The 20,123-nt window shown below is 47.8% G+C and overlaps 1 protein-coding gene across 1 annotated transcript; it reads right to left on the reverse strand.

The window, feature by feature from the left end:
* Positions 1 to 207: 207 nt before the first annotated feature.
* Positions 208 to 17,902, reverse strand: TMEM26 (transmembrane protein 26). Its single transcript, XM_087932268.1, has 6 exons — positions 17,329 to 17,902; positions 7,736 to 7,814; positions 4,270 to 4,368; positions 3,579 to 3,808; positions 2,608 to 2,684; positions 208 to 1,716 (listed from the first exon to the last, which is right to left on the reverse strand). Exons 1-6 carry the CDS (start codon positions 17,517 to 17,519, stop codon positions 1,337 to 1,339), a joined length of 1,056 nt encoding a protein of 351 aa, XP_087788394.1. The 5' UTR covers positions 17,520 to 17,902; the 3' UTR covers positions 208 to 1,336.
* Between the last annotated feature and the right edge of the window lie 2,221 nt (positions 17,903 to 20,123).

Genomic DNA, 20,123 nt, shown 5'->3' on the forward strand with positions numbered 1-20,123 from the left:
TACGCATGAATGGGGCCCCAACTGCTGAAAACAGAGGAAGAGGAGGGTGGGAGCCACCAAGTTCTGAGGTCACGACAGCTTCTCTCCTCTTCTCCTAAGGTCAGTTGTTCTCCCCCCCCTCTCAAATCAGAGGTAAGTTAGTGGAGGGGAAGCAGCCATGAAGATAAGGGGGAGGGAGCAGAAAGAGACGCTGCCAGATAAACATTTCCCAAGCAAATACAAATCTCCTGGTTTATTAAAAAATATCTCCTCTCTTTGCATGAAGAATTGTGCTCCCAGTAACCAAAGGTATCAACATTCAGAAATAAAGGAGAAGGAATGACCTCATATACTATATCAAAATTGAATTCAGCAATAACAAGACTTGGAACACAACTTTCCCTGCAAATAATAACCAAGTTATTTTATGCAGGCCAGTCTTTGATAAGCTAATACAATATTTCATTTCAAGGGCTGAAACTATTCCAAACAGAAACTGTCCTGGCGGTGTAACGAAGAAAGGCAAAATTCATGGCAGAGTAAGAGAATCAACCGCCAGAACTTTCCTCAAAATCTATTCCTGAGGGTAACATCTTGGTTGGCAGAACATGAGTAGCATGTTCCCCCACTCATGTCCTCTAAGAGACAGGCCACGCCCGCCTGGATTTGTCTTCCCTCCCTCCCCAGAAAAATCCCCGGATGAGTGGAAGGGGGCCCATTGCTTTGTGGGAAAGAGTTGATGTAAACAGGGTAGACGAGGGCGAACTTGATGGTGGTGTAAAATAAAAGAGAACCAGGAGGAAAATGGCCTGTAATCACCAGAACAAACTGTAGCAATACAAGAGGCTCTGAAATCCTTCTGTGCCGAGCCATGCCATCCTCACCCTATTGTTGCATTCCCTGAATACATCCGTGTGTCTGGGATGGACAGGAAGCAGGAAATTGCTCTCTCCGTTGATTCGAACTGCTGCATCTTTGTCAAAGTTGAATTCTCAGGCTAGAAGATCACGGGGACGTGTATTATGCTCCAGACGTAGACCTGAATTTCAGGTAAAGATTCTGCTACGGCAGGGCTCTGAAGGCAGTCAGGACGTCCCCAAATGTCACACATTAAAACAAAGAAACAAAAAAAAGAGCCAACCAAAAAAAAAACCCACCTTGCTGACTCCCATCAAATATACAATGGATCCCTACGGTGGATACCATGTCAATCAACCCACCCAATCAATCCTGTCTCAAATGGCTCCCCTTTGCTGCTAGGATGGGACCCCTGTCTTGCAGTGGGCAAGCAAGGCCAGCCCATTCAAACGTGGCCCCCAGAGGGAAGGGCTGGTCCTGGGGCAGGAGAGACCTTCCCTCACAAGCACTCAGTCAAGTCGCCTCCATCCAGCAGGCCATTGGATGGGAGGCGGATGGAGCTGGGCTCACAGGGGCAACAGGAAGTGGCTCCTTTCTGGCTTTTTGCCCTGCGCTGGAGGGAGGCGTGGAAGTCGAGCGATAGCACCACCAGACGGTACAGCTGCAGCAACACGATCAAAATATTCTTGGCTGCAAAAAACACGAGCATCTGGTTCACCACGCGAAAGTGGCCCATCAGGATCAGGCGCACCACAAGGAAAGGGCCGTCCTGGATAAACAAGCTGATGCCGATGTTCCACAGGTCGGCGCTGTGTCTGCAGAGGAGCAGGTGGAAAACTTTTGCGGACGAAGCGGCTCGATCACAGTTGAGATGTTGCACTGGGAGGAATTTTTTTTTTTTAAAAAAGAAAGAAAATAAAAAGCAGCGGCATTTTTTTCAGAAGGTTGAAACCCAGGTCATAAATCACCCAAAGACAAAGTTGTCAGACACAGCAGCAGTTTCCAAGCCAGGCTGAGCCTGTAGCATGATTCATTCTTTGAACTGTGGTTTTCTGATTAAACCACACGCCTTGCTTAGCCAGGTTACTGTTCACATTGTGATGACTTATAAATCATCATTTACAAACTAGAACCTCTACTGAGCATCTCTAGAACTTCGTTTGCACATGGTCAACATTTCCTAAGTAAATCAATCATCTGGTTTTTTTAATCAATTTATCTATCTATCTATCTATCTATCTATCATCTATCTATCTATCTATCTATCTATCTATCTATCTATCTATCTATCCATCCATCCATATCTTTCTATCATCTAATCTATTAATTAATTATTTATAGTTAAAGATGGATCTATTTCCTCATAATAGTATGATTGGATTGCTTATTGTACCCTATGACTATCATTAAGTGTTGTACCTGATGATTCTTGACTCTTGACGAATGTTATCTTTTATCTTATGCACACTGAGAGCATTTGCACCAAGACAAATTCCTTGTGTGTCCAATCACACTTGGCCAATAAAGAATTCTATTCTATTCTATTCTATTCTATTCTATTCTATTCTATTCTATTCTATTCTATTCTATTCTATTCTATTCCTATTCCAATAAGACATTTCAACCTCTTGAAATCCCCTGCCTTGGCCTTCAGACTGGCCTTTCCACAGTTCCACCCTAGAGGGACCAGCCCCCACAAAAGCCAGTTGAAGCAGCTTCCAAGGAATAGGAAGGGAGCCCAATCCTGGGAAAACACTGACTGGCACCAACCTGCTAGATCCAGAGGGAATTGCAACATGCTCCAAGTCCACACGGCTAAGATTGCATACACCAGAGCATCTTTGTTCCTGGAAAAAACGGAAAGGCAGGCATTTTAGAAACAAGGCACTGGCATAATTAGGCCTGACACATTGGTTAGATTAAGGAGGCCTCCAACAATGGAACCTACAATTAATTTCTATTATTCATAAAATGGGAGTGAGGAATATTGTAGGTTGGAAATAATGAAACTGAGTAAAGGAAATAAGGTTAAAATGATTATACTGTACCAAATCATCAATTTTATAATAGCAAACCAAACTTCAGAAAAGGGAACTGCCCATCTATTGGAGAACAAATTATATCTATTTCTCTCTCTCTAATTCTCTGTATTTTAACTTGTTTTATTGCCTTGAATATATACGTGTGTGTGTGTGTGTGTGTGTGTGTGTGTGTGTTTTCTTATGTATTCTGCTTTGTTCGGATATTTTCCCACGTCATTATAGTTGTGCTTTTAAAGTTGTAGCAACGTTTCAGCAGAATCTCATCTGCCAGAAGCCTGATGATGGCAGATGAGATTCTGCCAAAACGTGTGTGTGAGGTGAGGCATCACCCACTTCGACTAGAGCTAACAAGGACTAAATGCCAGCAATGGCAGAAAATTTCCTTTGAGAGTAATGGACAAATATCATTGCCTTTTCATAAGAAGAAAGATTTCACCTTCCCTTATTCAGCCTGTTAGTTCTCATGTTCAGAGTTTTACAAGCCTTTGAAACAGTTCAATTCACCCTCCCGTCATTCTGGTTTGTTCACAAGTATTGCACCTTATAAGGAAAATCTGACGGTGGGGCAACGGGTGACAGTTGGATAGAGAGACAGACAGGTGGGCAAACAGGCAGACAGAATGACAGATGGTTGGAAGGACAGGCTGTCTTCTCTGTTGTGGCTGCAGCTGCAGGGCTGAGGGCCCATCTGAGCCCTACCGGACGTTCTCGATTTCCAGGGTTTCACTGGTGAACTCGAGGATGTCTGCGGCGGTGCCCACGAAGAGCAGCAGCAGCTGAGACAGCTGGTCCCTGGTGATCTCCCCTCCGATGGGGAGCAGCCAGCGGCCGAGGATGAGGAGCAGGAGGAAGGTCTGATGGAGGCTCAGCGTCCAGATGGGGTCACACATTTTGGAGAGCGTGTTGACGAACTCCTGGGCCTGTTGCAGCTGCAGCGAAGGCAAACGTCAGAAAGCAGAAAAGTGAAGCCAGAGGTGGCAGGGAAGAGGGGCTTCTCTGGAGAAAGCGCTTCGGGTTCAGGATCTGCTCTTGCACACCTTGCCCACCTATGGGGAGGGGAGGGTTGAGGACTGAGCAGGCCCTTTGCATGGAATCCAAGAGATTCCCTTACCGTCTCCCCCAATTGCAAGATCTATTAGATCCTACACAACTGGCTCTCCTGGACTTGGTTTTACTTTTATTGAACAGCATAGTTATCACTTCTGTGCTCCTTGTGCCCATGCATACTGTGGTCGGGATTTTAATCCCATCTTGTATCTCTGGGACCTCACTGGGGTAACTCTATTTCCTTGCTGTGCCCCCAAGGCTGTTGTTGTGGAAATATATTTTAATTCCCCCCCAAAAATCCAAATTGTGATTATGAGATATCAACCACCCCTTCGACCCTCACCTTTTCCATTATGTTGTTTGCGGTGGTCTCATTTCTGTAACCGGGTCTGACTTGTTCGCTGTGGTTCTTCTCAAGCTGCTCATATTCACTGGGGCAAAGCTGCAATAAAAACCCAGTTTCAGCTCTGAAAAACCCAGTTTCAGCTCTGATCCTGCACAGACCTGAAAGGGAAGGACCCCAAAGGCTCCCCGTTGTCAGTTCACTGGCTCCCCAAAGCCTTGGGGTTGAGCCCTGGCTGTGGACCATCCATATGGGGTTAAAGCAGCAAGGGAGTTTGCGGGAGAGAAAGAAAGACTTTTGCTGCTTTCCTTGCGTGCAGCCAAAAGCAGAAGAAGAAAGAAGCGGAAAGAAGCAACCTGGTGGCCAGGTGAGGCACATGGGGTGAGTGGGGCAAGTTCCCCCCACACTCCACCCTTTCTCCCCTCCCCTCACTACCTCCTGCTGTTCACAATGCAAGCGGTACAAGCCTTGTGCTCCCGCAGGCCATGTGGGCAGCGCATCCTTGTGTTCCTGCGCAGTCTGGATTAGTTAGTTAGTTTACTTTATTGTCATTGCACCTTGTACAACGGAATCAAACACCATCTTCAGTGCACATCATGACCATGAAAATAAACTCAAACACACATCCTTCACACTCCACATTAATTGCTTGGGGGGGGGGGTGCTTCGGGGGTGACATATCTCTGCGGACCACCAAAATTTTCTCGTGGACCACCAGTGATCCGCAGCCCACTGGTTGATGATCACTGCTTTAGAGTAATGGTGGGGGCAGGGGAATTTGCTTTCAAATTATCAGCCTTGACTCCAGTCCATGCCATTTTCTTGACAACATTTTAAGTTCAGTTGCATTTTTCTTTCTTCTTAGGGTTGACTGTGAATGACTGGCCCAAATTCATTCAGGTGGCTTTATGTCTAAGTCAGGACTAGAGCCAATAGCCTCATGGTTCCTAGCACAGGGTCTCAACCTCTACACCAAACACTCCCAATCAGTGTTTCCATATGTATCTAAAACTGAGCAGAGTTTAGAAGAATTGTCAAATCCTGCTGTACAATATGGGCATGATCCACAATAGGTTTTAGACAAGCACCGTGAATATTCAACCCTTAATTAGAAAGAAAACAGACATAAAACTGGTCAGTAGACCGGTAAGTCCCAATACTTACCTTTTAACTATTGTTTAGAATCCGAAACAAAACAGCCACTAAATAATTTGTATAGAAATATAGGGAATGTTGTTATCTCATTATGAATCATAAAAATCATTTCAGTATCACAAAATAAAAATATTCGTTAGACTAACAGAAAGTTTTCAGAAAGGTTTCCTACCGAGAAGACACATGACTCTGAAGAACACAACAGGCATACATGGTCTTCTTCTACTCTGGATCTCCAGCTATTTGCCTAGAAGTGATGCTCCCTCTCACACCTTCTAACCTGCTGCCTTGCTTCTCTAGGTTCTTCCGTGCATTTCTGGGTTTGATTTACTGACTTATCTCTGCCTCCATTTTGTCACTCTTGGTCCAACTATCTGCAAGTCACATGGGGAGCAAGGCATCAGCTTGGGGCAAGTCCAGGGACCCCAGATAAGCCCTATGGATGTGTCTTCCCTTCACTCTCTGGCTCCCCGTACTCTGAGAGTACTCAGGAGGCAGCTACTGAATGAGCACCTTGTTCTCCAATTAAGGTGTGTGGACGATGTGCAAAGGGAGGCACCCAGGGCTGGGATTCTACAGGTTCGCACCTATTCTCTAGAACCAGTTGTTAACATTCTAAGCAGTTGGGAGAACCGGTTGTTAGAAGAAATTACTGGCCTAATCCTGTAAGGAAGGCAGGAAGGAAACATTCTGGTGTTGCTTACGGAAACTGCCTCTCCGCTAACCCTTATTACATTCTTGGCAGGACTAGACTTCCTGTCTCAGGAACATCTCTGGAGTTTTTTTCGCCTCCTTTGCTGGTCCTTTGCTTGTGTGGAGTGACCATTCAAAGTTACAATGGGACTGAAAAAAGTGGCTTATGACCATTTTTCACACTTACAACGGTTGCAGCATCCCCACAGTCATGAGAGGCCAGGCAAGGAGATGCGTGCCTCGATGTGAGTGATGTTGAGTTGGCCATGCCCAGCCAATAACATGACCACCAAGCCATGTCCACCCAGTCACATGACCACCAAGCCATGCCCACCACCTAAGACCACCAGAACCGGTTGTTAAAAATTTGAATCCCACCCCTGGAGGCATCACTCCAATCAACCTTATGTAAATAAATGAACCCTGAGGTACAAAACTTGATCTGATGTTAATTCTATGCTCTTCCCTCCTCCTTGGCCTAAACTATGCCTCTGCTTGGGACTGAACACTGCTGAACTGAGAGCATTTTGCTGCTCTGTGCACAGGACTTGCGTGGCGAGGCTGCCCGAGGCTCACTTATGCAAGGAAGACGTAGCATAGGGAAAACTGCGGGGCAATCTCTGGATTGGGCCATAATTCTCCTCGTTGTGTGACTTCGGTGAATCGGTCAGAATATCACGTGAATGTTACACAATTTTACGCATCCTACTTCGATGCAACTGCTGTACTGAATGTGAAATGCCAATGAGCCGTGACCTGGGGACATTCGTGCAATTGGGGCTGGTCGTGTGTAACAAAACGGCAGAAGGAGAAATGCAAATGAAACACAAAACGCCCCCTTCGTGGTAACCTAACAAGGGCCAGTGCACGAGCATCTCCTTCACTGAAATCTCACGCAGGATGGAGAGATGGAGGACCTGCTGCAAAAAAAATTTTCTTGATAATATCTTTATAAAACATTGTCAAGATAGATTTGGTATGATCTTATGATTTATTGTAAAATAAATTAAGTAAACTATAGTTATCTCATTAAAATATGAATTAACAAAATTATAGATAAATGATCTTTTTCTTTTTAGTGATGATATTAGGTTATATAATTATTGATCGATAATATGAGCTATTATGTAATATAATTATATTAGTGACTAGGAAATGGATGCACAAAAAAAAGTGGTAAACCAATCGATGCACTGTATGTAAATTTATGAAGAAGGAGGATATTTGTATGTTTTTGTGGTATGTTTATGTTTGTCTTGTTGTCAAAATAAATATATATATATATATATATATATATATATATATATATATATATATATATATAATATATTATATTATATTATATTATAATATATATATAATATATATATATATAATAGCCGGTGCTGTGTCATATATATATAAAGAATAGCCGGTGCTGTGTCATTGCCTAAGCCAAAATGCTTTCACACCTCAGGCAGAAAAGCCATAAGAAGCAGCTTCTTGAGTTCAAAAACACACTAACCGGTGCCCAAATTGGCTTCCAGGCGGCTCCGTTTTCTGTGCCCAAGCAATCAGTTTCCCTCCTTCTCTGCCATGAAACCATGTTTATTTAAAAAAATAAAAATAAAACCAATACCTGATTTTTAGGCTGAAGTTCCAGAATCCACAACGAGGGCACTATGCTGATGAGGTAGACAAAGATCGGCGGTGAAAACCTGAGAGAGGACATAAAGGGTCGGGTTTAGCACCCTGAGAAACCATTGCAGAATTCACTGTCAAAACATTGAAGGAATAAGCGGGATCGCTGGTGCCCTGGGATGGGTGCGGACATTTGTATGCCCACAGCTGGTGCCCGCTAGATTCCCTGTCACCCAGCTGAATTTTTGAAAAGCTTATCTTAGAAACAGGCAGGCAGCAAAGCAGCAGGAGCAGAGACCTCCAGTAAAATCTTGGGATTCTCCAGAGCAGGGGTCTCCAACCTTGGCAACTTTAAGACTGGTGGACTTCAACTCCCAGAGTTCCTCAGCCAGCTGGCTGAGGAACTCTGGGAGTTGAAGTCCACCAGTCTTAAAGTTGCCAAGGTTGGAGACCCCTGCTCCAGAGGACCCACCAGCTTCCTTAGAAAACCAAGGGCGCTTCCATGTTTTCTCGGAGGAAAAGGCTACAGTGCCCTTGCCTGAAAGAGAGGAAGCTGCAATGGGGCCGGTTGTGGGCTTTCCCAATGGAGCTGTGAGGCGCCATTTTGTCAGCCGGAAATGGAGGGTGGGTAGTTGACCCCCCACTTCTTCCACAGCCTGCAACTGAAACCACAAACAGGTTGGGCACCAAAATCCCTTCGGGGACCATTTGCATAAGGAATGGAAGGCAAAGAAATCCCACTTCCAGGCAAATGCCTCCTCACTTGCCTTCCAAAGCAGCAGGCCTGCCCCAGTGGTGGCTTTCCAAATATTTTCCTACCGGTCTGGAAGGCACGCATGTCATTTTACAGGTAATCTTCAACTTACTGCTCCTATCAGTTGCTTAGTGAATGTTTGAAGTTACGATGGAAACGTCCCCCTCCTACAAAAAAAAAAGCTATTTATGACCCAGTTTTGAAGTTACAGCTGCTACAGAGCCCCCACAGTCATTTGCCCTTAAGAATGACTGCAGGGAGACTGCAGCACCCCCCATAACAACCGCATCAGGGAGAGCAGGTGTGGTGGTCATTAAGCTAGGCAATCCTGAGTGATCGCTGTCATGATTTGCACAATGGATGATTTCTACTCTCTTAAAACCACAAATTATACAATGACTGTGCTGTTTTTTAGCTCAGCTGAGGCATGGAAATCCACTCTGCCACGCAAATCAGCTGAGCTAAAAAACAAGGGAACGTAGGAGAGGTAAGGGCGGGCGCAAGTGGGTGGGGCCAGGTGGCATTCTCCAAACCAGGCAAATTTTCCGCGACTGGTATGCCAGAACTGGTCCAAACTGGCTGAATACCACCTCTGGCCTGTCCATTCTCAGAAACCGAGTGAGACCGGACCCTTCCTGGGCCTTCAGAAGCCAGAAGCAGGGGGGAGGGCTGCTGTGGAGTGAGGGGCATGGACTCCCAGATCAAAAGTTGGGGATCCCAGAGCTTTTATCTGTGGGATTCCTCAACCTCCCTCTTTTCTAGGAAAAGCAAGGAAGAGGAGAAGATGAAAGGGAGGAGGAGAACATACAACCCTCTACACAGAGAGGTTTCCCTTTTGGTGAGGAAACTGTGACACAGACATGCTTCCCTTGGACTGCTGGGACCTAAGGCAGGTGTGGAATCGTGGAAGATGGTGGAGATACACAAGGGAGGCTGCCCTGGGTGCTGAGTCCCTCCAGGATTAATGCCTCCTCAACTCATTCCAGCTGACTGTGAGCGAAGCTGCTCTAAACAGGCATCTTTCACCAACGGGCTTCTCTTCTCTCGCTGCATCCGCAGGAGGAGGAGGGGGAGGCCCCCAGTGAAAACATTCTTGGCCAAGCTCCGCATTCCTCCTTCCAGGATCCTCATTAAAAGTGGCTGTAGCACCACCTTCCAGCCTTTTTATTTTAAGGAGGGGACCAGAAATAATATCATGGTCATTTTATATTTCTGTGAAGTGCTGCGTGGGGAAGAGGAGGCACGTAGACGTAGAGTAACCTGCTTGGGACTTGAAGAGGCCCTTCCCAGCATCTTCTCGCCTTGGGTGCCTCGAAAGCCAAGCAAGACGATTTGGGGTGGGGGGTGTGGGGGGAGGTCCAATGGGGATCTAAAGAAATACTCTGGAAGAAATACTGATCCCAGCAAAACAGCCAGGCGAGCTCCATGTGATCAGCAGGAATAACAGAGTTGGAAGGGACCTTGAGGTCTTCTAGTCCAACCCCCCGCTTAGGAATCAGGGCCTCCAAAGGAGCCCCAATGATAGGATATCCCTAATTGCACAAATGACACGGCGCAATGATGTCAAGAAGGCCACGTGCTTCCCACTTCACGGATACCCCTGGCTGGTATCAACTGGGACTCCAGGAGGCCACTGTAAGATAAGGGAAGCCCAATAATTACCAAGTTCAATAATTATCAGCTGCTGCCATGAATTCCCCTTTCGATCACATTTGAAACTATAATTTAGCAGCAAAGTTAGAGGGTGCAGAGAAGGAAGGAAGGACCACAAGGACGAGGGTGGCCCGTGATAAAGTGACACCCGTCAGTGACGGAAAGATGACATCCAGGCTGCATCCGAAAAGACAGGAATTGCTTTTATAAAAAGAAAGAAGGACAAGGATGTTTTGCTAGACATTTGGGTACACCCCACTTCCAAGATGGCCGAGACAGGTATGGAAAGAACTTCTTTCATTGGGTGATGACTGCTGACCAGTGGTCCATATCCAGATCTCTGTGCCTCAGGTGACCTTTCAGCCATGACTGTAAGTTATACAAGATGGTAATTTGCAGAGAAGATACAATTCAAAGGCCCCTGGTTGATGTTCGGTCATTGAGTCATTTCAGCCTTGGGACTTTGTCAAAACTATCTAGCAGCACCTTGAGTGCTTGGGAGCACCTGCTTGTCCCCAGGCCGCTTGGTCACCTTGTTCTTCCCAGCCTCTTTCTTGACGGCCTCTGAATCCACCAACCATCTTCGTCATTGATTCTCACCTTTGCCTTGTGGTGAGCCTCAACCGTCACCGTGCAACACCCAACCCACAGGGGATCTGTCTGAATGGTCCATGCTGAGAGGACCATTTTTACCCTCCCTCTGGCCAGGATCAGTATTTTTGTTGCGTTCTTTATGACTGCGACATTTTTCAATTTTTATCACTTTTATATTGGCTATTGGGTGGCATCCGGTTCTCCCCTTTGGGGAGAAATGAGGGACTATGTAAATTTGTTTAATAAATGAATACACTGAATGAATAAATACAATTCTCTGTCCAACCTATCTCAACTGTAACTTCCACTGAACAGCTTGGCTTTGCACCATCTGGTACTGAATGTTGATTCTTCTGGTTGTCCAAGATAACCTCAATGATTTCTCAAGCATAGTTCAAAGCCATCAGTTGAATAGTTGAATAAAAGGCATACTTCATAGATGATACTTAAGTACCTTGTTCCCCCCAAAATAAGACCTGTCCCCCAAATAAGCACTAGCATGTTTTTTTCCTGTGTGTGCCTAATATAAGCCCTACCCCCAAAATAAGCCCTACTTAAGAGCCTGCACAGCTGGCCGCCTGCCCATTCCATCTGGTTGCTTGCAGTGCCACAGTCATGAGGAGGGGAGGTAGAGCTGCCCTATGTACCCTAAACCAGCTTACCTCAGGGCTCCTGCAACCAGGCCATCCACACCCTGACACCTGTCTTGTGGTGGCAGCACCAGCAGCCATGTGTAGCAGGAGCCCATGTAGGCGCCAGCCCACTTCTGCTTGCTCGCGGCTGCAACGGAGCAGGAGGTTGAGTGGTGTGTTGGGGCCACGGCCACGAGGCGAGGCAGGTGTCAGGGCATGGATGACCTGGCAGTGGGTCACTGAGGTAAGCCAGTGCAGGGCACGTAGGGCAATTCCACCACTTTGCCTCGCTTTGTGGCCATGGCACAGGTGCGTCACTCAGCCTCCTGCCCCACTGCAGCCATGAGCAAGCGGAAGAAGTGGGCCCGGGGCCACACGATGTCCTGCCCGTTGGGGTTGTCAGAGCTGCTGCCACAAGGTGAAGCAGGGGTCGGGGCATGGGTGGCCTGACTGCGGGGGCCCTGAGGTAAGCGGGTGTGGGGTACTGGGGCAGCTCTACCGCCTCGCACTGGTGACACTGCTCAGCCTCCTGTCCTGCTGCAAGCAAGCAGAAAAAAATGGGTCTTCCATACATGGGGTGAGGGAATAAAACACCCCCCAAATAAGCCCTAGGACTTGTTTTGGGACCAAAAAGAAAATAAGACCCAGTCTTATTTTCTTTTGGGTCCCAAAACAAGCACTAGGGCTTCTTTGGAGGATGTTTGATTCCTTCACCCCCATGTATGGAAGACCCATTTTATAAACAGTTAAGCACCTGTGTTTTCCTGAAAATAAGACCCGGTCTTATTTTCAGGAAGGGTACTTAACTGTTTATTGGGACAGTTTGAATTTAAATTTCAAAGACATTGATCCAGATACAAATCTAAGAACTCTGAACCTTTTCTCAAAGAAAAGAGTAGAATATATTGTCAAACAGAGGGAATAGAAGATAGCAATAGCAATAAGACTTATATACCGCTTTATAAAGCTTTACAGCCCTCTCTAAGCGGTTTACAGAGTCAGCTCTTGCCCTCAACAATCTGGGTCCTCATTTTATCCACCTCGGAAGGATGGAGGCTGAGTCAATTTTGAGCCTGATGAGATTCGAACTGCCAAATTGCAGGCAGCTGGCTGCAGCAGAAGTAGCTTGGAGTACTGCACCCTGACCACTGTGCCACAGAGGCTCCTATAGATACCAGTGCAACTGGTTGGAATTCAAAGGTTTCTTGGTGGGCAGATCATTTGATGCTAGATTGAAGTTTTGAAATGAACCTGCCGTCAACTCATAAAATATTTCTATGGTCTTTTTAGCATTGCCAACAGAATGGGAGGGGGGAGCAGTGCAGCAGCTTGCAAACCGGAACTGCATTCCATAAATAGTTTTTCAAAGATAGTAACTAGGTGACTGAAGTTTCTGCCCCGCAAAATTCTAACTGGAGAGCATGATTGATGACTCTTGGCTATGGAGGTGTCCCATTGGAGAATATGAATTATGATACACCCAGGGGGTGGAGGGAAAACCAGGGTCAAGGGTGACAACGAATGATGTATCTCAGAGTCGGCTACACTCAGGCAGTGCCGGCATGTTTATTCCCAATAAATCCTTTTTAAGTTTTGGAAGTTTGGCTTGAGACTCATGATTTAAATGGGGGGAACTGCCGGAATCCTGACACCTGCATCACCAGTGAGAGAAGTGGAGAAAAAGGGGGTCCATTTTTCACCAGAAGCATGCCTGTTCCCAACCTGGGTGACTGAGCTGCTGCTCAAAGGGCAATCACAAAAAGGTTGAGGGCATCTCTGAAGGCTCCCCAGCCTGCTCACACATGGGCCTCTCTCCATAGAGCAGAGGCACTCAATCTGGGAGGGGGAGAGAAGAAATGGATCCCCTCCATTAAGCAGGGTGGCTCTGTGCTGTCCAGCCAGTATATGGGAATTGGATAGTTAGTTAGCAATTGTGAGCTGTCCCCTTAAGGGAATGCATCATGGTAAATGTAGTTAACGTATCCTGGGAAAAGTAGTCCATGTCACGTGACCACATCTGTAATCCTGATTGGTCACTAAATTGGCCCTCGGGAGGGTTGGGGGAGGTTTCTTCACTCTTGCCTGAACTCACGGACTCGTGGTAACTATTGCTACGAGATGGGAGGAAAGGGATTAGGAGATAACCATCTTTTTACCTACAAGACAGATATACAAAGGATTGGACATTAAGAAGAACTTCATCACAAATGTGAGTTATGAGGATACCTGATGAACCAATAATAAAGACCTTGTATGAATGTTTTGTTGAGTTTATCTATCTGCACCTGTACAGAAGACAAAATCTACCACTGTACAGAATACAGAAGAGGCTCCTTTGAGTCTCAGGGATTTGACCCAGGAGCTCCATCAGCAGAGTTGTCATAAGACTTTCTCAACTCTGCTCTTGAATTGAATCCTGGCAAAACCAAGGAAAACCTGTAGATAACAAGGGACATCTGTTGGGGATGACTTTTGTGCGATGGAGGCACAACCCACAGGCAAAGGCATGGATGCCCGTGACATGTCTACCCAATAGGGTGGTCTAGATAGAACAGGGGTCTCCAACCTGGGCAACTTTATGACTTGTGAACTTCAACTCCCAGGAATTCTGGGAGTTGAAGTCCACAACAGAGGTGGTATCCAGCAGGTTCTGACCAGTTCTGGAGAACCCGTAGCAGAAATTTAGAGTAGTGTGGAGAACCAGCAAATCCCACCTCTGACTGGCCCCACCAACCCCATCTCTTCTCTGCCTCCCATTGAGTCCCAGCTGATCAGCTGGATCTGATTTGGTTGCCCTGCCCAGGAGAACGGAGCTGGAAAGCAGGTTAGTGGGGTGGGGAGGGAATGGGGATTTTGCAGTATATCCTTCCCCTGCCACATCCACAAAGCCACACCCAAGCCAAGCCATGCCATGCCCACCAAGCCATGTCCAGTGGTGGGATTCAATTTTTTTTACTACCAGTTCTGTGGGTGTGGGCTTGGCTTGGCTTGGCAGGTGTGGCAGAGGAAGCATACTGCAAAATCTCCATCCCCTCCCCACCCCACTAACCTGCTTTCCAGCTCCATTCTCCTGTGCAGGGCAACAAAAGAAGACCCAGCCGATCTTCTGGGACTCAACGGGAGGCAGAGAATTGATGGGGCAAGGCCAGTAAGAGGTGGCATTTGCTGGTTCTCTGAACTACTCAAAATTTCCACTATCAGTTCTCCAGAACCGGTCAGAACCTGCTGAAGACCACTTCTGTTCTGGTCCCATCAGAGCCCCACACAAATCATTCATTTTATCTGGCTCAGGGAGGAGTGGGTTCATTTATCATTTTAGATCAGTGGTTCCCAAAGTGGGCGGTACTGCCCCCTGGGGGACGGTGGGATGCCTTAGGGGGGCACTGAGAGGCAAGGGGGCTGGCAGGGGGCTGCTAAGAGACAGCAGGGGGGCACTGGAGGTGAGCGGCAGGGGTGAGAAAAAATCCCGCCACCGCCACATTCGAGGCAAGGCCCCGCAGGATTTGCACGCTCTGGTGCAAGGAGCAACAGTGGCGGCATTTTTGAAAAGTAGAGCAACGTCAGAGGTCGGTAATTTTTTCTGCAAAGAATCACAAAAGCTTCTGGGTTGTGCACAAGAAGGGACCCACATGTCAGTGCATTCAGCAACATAAAATAAAGAAATACAAATAAAACAAATCAATAAGAATCGGCAAAGCATCTCTGATTAGATTTTATTCACTACTAGAATCTAATCAGAGATGCTTTGCCGATTCTAGTCCAATGACCAGCTCCAGCAGGGTTAGAAGGGAGTGTGTGTGTATGCGTGTGCATGGCTGTCAAAACTCCAAAAACAGGTCAAGTAGCTCTGGGGAGGCCAGTCATAAATTAGAATACTTGGTAAGCAATGGGCCATTAAGTGAGGACCACTTGTATTTGGTTTGCTAGTCACCAAACCATGCTCACCCAGTCACATGACCAGCAAGCCATGCCACCAGTCACATGACCAGCAAGCCATGCCCACCCAGTCATATGACCAGCAAGCCACGCCCACACGATCACATTACCAGCAAGCCACGCCCACACGATCACATTACCAGCAAACCACACCCTCAAATTAGGCCACACCCACAGAAATTTGAATCCCGCCCCTGGGTGGGGGGCATTGAGGATGAATTTGTAGCACCAAGGGGGCGGTGGAATGAAAAGGTTTGGGAACCGCTGGTTTAGAGGCGTGCAATTTTGTAAATTTTGAGAAGTGTCGTCTACAGAAATAGCAATTCCTTGTATAAGGACGGCCTTTCAGTACGAAGAGGTGGATAAGCTTGAAAACAGGAAGCCGTGTAGACCATCCGCCTCCCATCCTGAAAGGCCACCTTTGTTCTTTTCCTTGCAGAGACGATGTGATCCTTTTCCCTACTGAAAAGTGGAAGCCAGAGTTTCAGAACGAGGACAAATCCATCTTGATGCTGGTGAGGTCAGGAGTCAAGAATCTTCCCCCATTTTTTGGGGGGGGGGAGGGGGGAAACAGGACACTTTTCAACTCCTCTTTTTTCCTCCTCCTCTCCGGTTTTTAGCAGCGCAGTTTTTGCCATGTTCAGGGAGTCGCCAGAAGCAACAACGTCTCCGGAGTTGGCTTTGCAGCTGTGAATTAAAACTAGGTGGCTTTCCATCTTAGGAACCTTGTCAAGCCATAGTCCTTTCAGAGGGGTTGAAACTGCCTGCAGTAGTTAGCCCTGGTCTCTTCAAGCTGATGTCCTCTCGGTGCAAAATGCTGAGCAGCAGAAGGCTGCAATCTGGCCGTCTCCCGGGCAGTGGTGGGATTCAAAAAATGTATTACCGGTTCTGTGGGTGTGGCTTGGCTTGGTGGGCATAGCAGGGGAAGGATCCTATAGAATCCCCCTTCCTGCCCCACCCCACTAACCTGCTTTCCAGCTCCGTTCTCCTGCACAGGGCAACACAAGAAGAGCCAGCCCATCAGCTGGGACTCAACGGGAGGCAGAGAAGAGATGGGGGCAGGGGCAGTCAGAGGTGGGATGTGCTGGTTCTCCGAACTACTCCAACTTTCCGCTACCGGTTCTCCAGAACTGGTCAGAACCTGCTGAATATACCACCTCTGCTGCCGGGCACATGTTTAATAAATGTGTTATCATTTCTCTTTCAACGGGATCTTGGGCTACATGTAGTTTGAACGGAGAAATTGACTGAGGTTATTTGCCACTGTTCTGTTAGTGGTCTCCAACAAGGCTCCCATTATTATCCTCTGAAATAAGGGTCCTTCATGGGACTCATCCATCCATCCTTCCATCCATCCATTCTTTTAAAGGCAAGCCAGGATAGTGGGCGTCTGAAGCCCCCTCGCTTCTAGCTGGGCACAGCCCGGTTCTGTGGAAAGGGCAGCTCTCTTTTCAGCCCCGGCTGTTGCTTCTCACCATCCCAGGATGGGAGAAGTCCGGGCACAGAGCAAGCTTTTTCTGCAAGAGAGAGGAATGGGGGGAGCAGGAGGGGCTTGGCTCCCAAAGTTTGCCAAGTCATTTTACTCTTAGGAGCAAAAGTGGGATCCGGCATAAGGGGAGCCCTGGCCAGGCTGTTAGTCAGAAACACAACTGTTGGTCACCTCCGGAGAGGGTCTCCTCCAAGTTCAGTATACCCAGAGCTGCACCGGGGGCTGCCCGGCTGCTCTCCAGAGCAGGGGTCTCCAACCTTGGCCGTTTGAAGCCTGCTGGACTTCAACTCCCAGAATTCCCCAGCCAGCAAAGCTGAGTTGAAGTCCTCCAGGCTTCAAACGGCCAAGGTTGGAGACCCCCTCCCTGCTCCAGAGCCCCAAAGCGCGCCAGCATCCACGGGCAGAGAAGTCGAGCGTCTCTGGCGGAATCCCCGGAGGGAGGGAAGCGGGAAGAGAAGAGAAGAGCAGGAGGGAGGGAGGAAGCGAAGAGAAAGAAGGGGAGTCCCGGCGGGCCCCCGGCCCCGCTCGCTCACCATTTGTAGCCCCTTCCCCGCTTGAGCTTGAGCGTGAGCGCCGTCTCCAGGCAGAGCAGGAGGTTGAGCAGCGCCAGCAGCCAGTACGCGCGCTCCTTCTTCACCTCCGCCACCCGCCAGACGCCCAGCAGCGCGTGCAGGGCGAAGAGCAGCCGGGTGCCCAGCGCGTTCAGCAGCACCATCGCCTCCATCTCCACCCCCACCCCCTTCTCTTTCTTTCTCTCTCTGTCTCTTTCTCTCTCTCTGTCTCTTGCTCTCTCTCTCTCTCTCTCCCTCTCTTTCTTTCTTTCTTTCTTTCTTTCTTTCTCTCTCTCTCTTGCTCTCTCTCTCTGTGTGTCTCTTTCTCTCTCTCTCTGTCCCTTTCTTTCTTTCTCTCTCTCTCTCTCTCTCTCTGTCTCTCTGTCTCTCTCTTTCTCTTGCTCTCTCTTTCTCTCTCTCTCTGTCTCCTTTCTCTCTCTCTCTTTCTTTCTCTCTTTCTTTCTCTCTTGCTCTCTTTCTCTCTTGCTCTCCGCGCAGAGGGTCCGGCGGCGGGCAGCAGAGCCCGGCCTCCTCGTCCCTCCCTCCCTCTCCCGGACTTCCTGAAAGGGGACGGGGTGGGGGCGACAGACAGGGGCGGGGAGGACCAGCTGAGCCAGACGGCCGGAGGCGGTGCGGGCGGGGTGCGGGGCTTCCCGCGGCCCCTCCGAGGGCTGCAAGGAGCGGCGAGGTTCCCACCCCTGCCGGGCGGACTGTGGCAAGGAGTCGCGGGGGCCTCCCGTCCAATGCAACATCCCGGCCGGCCAGGACTTGCAAGGGCTTCGCATCTCCCCGAAAAGGGCAGCCGGACAGGCAAATCACTGACCCAGGAGAGATTCAACCTGGGAATAAGGAGGAATTTTCTGACAGGGAGAACAATCCACCCATGGAACAGAAACTTCCCTCGGAAGTTGTGGGAGCACCATCAGTTGAGACTTTCGAGAAGAGATTGGACTGCCATTTGTCAGAAATGGTGTAGGGTCCCCTGCTTGGGCGGCGGGGCGGGGGGAGGGGGGGAGAGGGTTGGACTAGATGACCTTTAAAGTCCCTTCCAATCTGTATCTGTATCCCTCTCTCTCTCTCTCTCTCTCTCTCTCTCTCTCTGTTGAGAGATCCAGCTCTGTATATAGATACAGACAATAATCAACCCCTGGAACAGAAGTTGCCCTCGGAAGTTGTGGGAGCTTCATCCCTGGAGGCTTTCAAGAAGAGACTGGACTCCCATCTGTCAGAAATGGTGCAGGGTCTCCTGCTTGGGTGGAGGATTGGACTAGATGACCACCAAGGTCCCTTCCAACTCTGTTAATCTATCTGTCTATAAATTGGTCAAACACCCTTTTTACAGGCAGGAGGGTCAGGGAACCCTTCAGGAATCACACAAACACACATAACTTTGGCTTGTGCTGAAACCCGAAGTGAATATGGGTGCAAGCCCCCCCCCCACTCCCCCCGGCCCCATGTCTACAGACAACCTTGATGGCCTCCACATATTTCATTAAATTATGGTGCGGGAGGGGATCGCAATTGCATCGGAAGTTTGGGGAAATACTGTTGAGCACCAATTGCCAGTATGGGGCTACAACTCCCACCTTGAAAATTTTCTGAGGATTAAAATTTAATATCCCCACGCTTTTTTTCCCCAAGTCTTCCATTTTCTCTACGATTAGTTGCTGAGTTAATAACACATGTTCCTGGAGGATTACAGTCAATGATCAAGAAAATTAGATGTTGTTTGAATTTAATTTAGTTATATAAAGCTGCTACAGTAACTTACAGCTTTGATATTTAATATTTAATAAGCTGGTTCTTCAAAGAATCCTCTCAGTAATTGTCTTGAAATACTACCCCCAAAAGCCATTTATATTTTCTAGCTGAAAAACCTGTTTGTCAACTCGTTTGGCTTGATATGAACTGTCTGGTGAAGATGACAAGTCCGTTTCCTTCTTCTATCCAAAATCATGAGACGCTTGAGGAGAACTCAGCAAAGCTCTCTGACAAGGAGACACCCTGGTCTGTGGTTTCCTTTTCAGAGGCTTCTAATTCTTCATTGCCCAATGAACACGATTTCATCAGAATTGTCTGTCAACTATCACTTCTTTGCATTCTTGAAAGGTTTTGCTTGGGTCATCCGTGATGATATCTGATCCTCTGTCAGCTTCTTTTTCAAGGATCCTCTATTCCAGAGGTCTCCAAACTTGACAGCTTTAAGGCTTGTGGACTTCAACTCCCAGGATTCCTCCTCCAGTCATGTTAGCTCAGGGATTCTGGGAGTTGAAGTCCACAAGTCTGAAACTTGCCAAGTTTGGGGAGCCCTGCTCTATTCCAAGGGTCTTCAAAGTTCAACTCCCAGAATTCTTGAGCTAACATGACTGGAGGAGGAATTCTGGGAGTTGAAGTCCACAAGCCTTAAAGTTGTCAAGTTTGAAGATCCCTGCTCTATTCCTTTAAGCAATAGCAAAACCAATACCACTTAGGCTTATACGAGGGCTATCCACAAAATAGATTACGTTTTCGTCTGTAGCAAGAAGGGGCGGAGCTAGTGCGGCCATCTTTGGTCTGTGCGTCCACCGCTTAGTCTGCATCTAGTCATGCTAGTGGGAGGTTCGTATCGTTGCCCGTTATTTCACAGCAAACGTTTGAAATGTGTGCTGCAATTGAAAATCCCTCGAGTTGTGAGGTGCGATCAGTGATAAGGTTTTTGTTGGCAAAAAACCATAAACCGACTGAAATTTTTTGGCAACTGTGTTGAGATTTGAGCCAGTCAGTCACACTCGCCCGCA

Source organism: Pseudonaja textilis, chromosome 4, assembly GCF_049901715.1.
Source record: "Pseudonaja textilis isolate UNSWEBS1 chromosome 4, rPseTex1.2, whole genome shotgun sequence".
Lineage (NCBI taxonomy): Eukaryota > Metazoa > Chordata > Lepidosauria > Squamata > Elapidae > Pseudonaja > Pseudonaja textilis.

Coding starts and splice junctions, on each gene's coding strand:
- TMEM26 (XM_087932268.1), bottom strand. CDS start 17,519: ATGGAGGCGATGGTGCTGCTGAACGCGCTGGGCACCCGGCTGCTCTTC. Junction 7,815..17,328: donor CGGGGAAGGGGCTACAAATG/GTGAGCGAGCGG, acceptor GTCCTCTCTCAG/GTTTTCACCGCCGATCTTTG. Junction 2,685..3,578: donor CTGGAAATCGAGAACGTCCG/GTAGGGCTCAGA, acceptor CGTTTTTTCCAG/GAACAAAGATGCTCTGGTGT.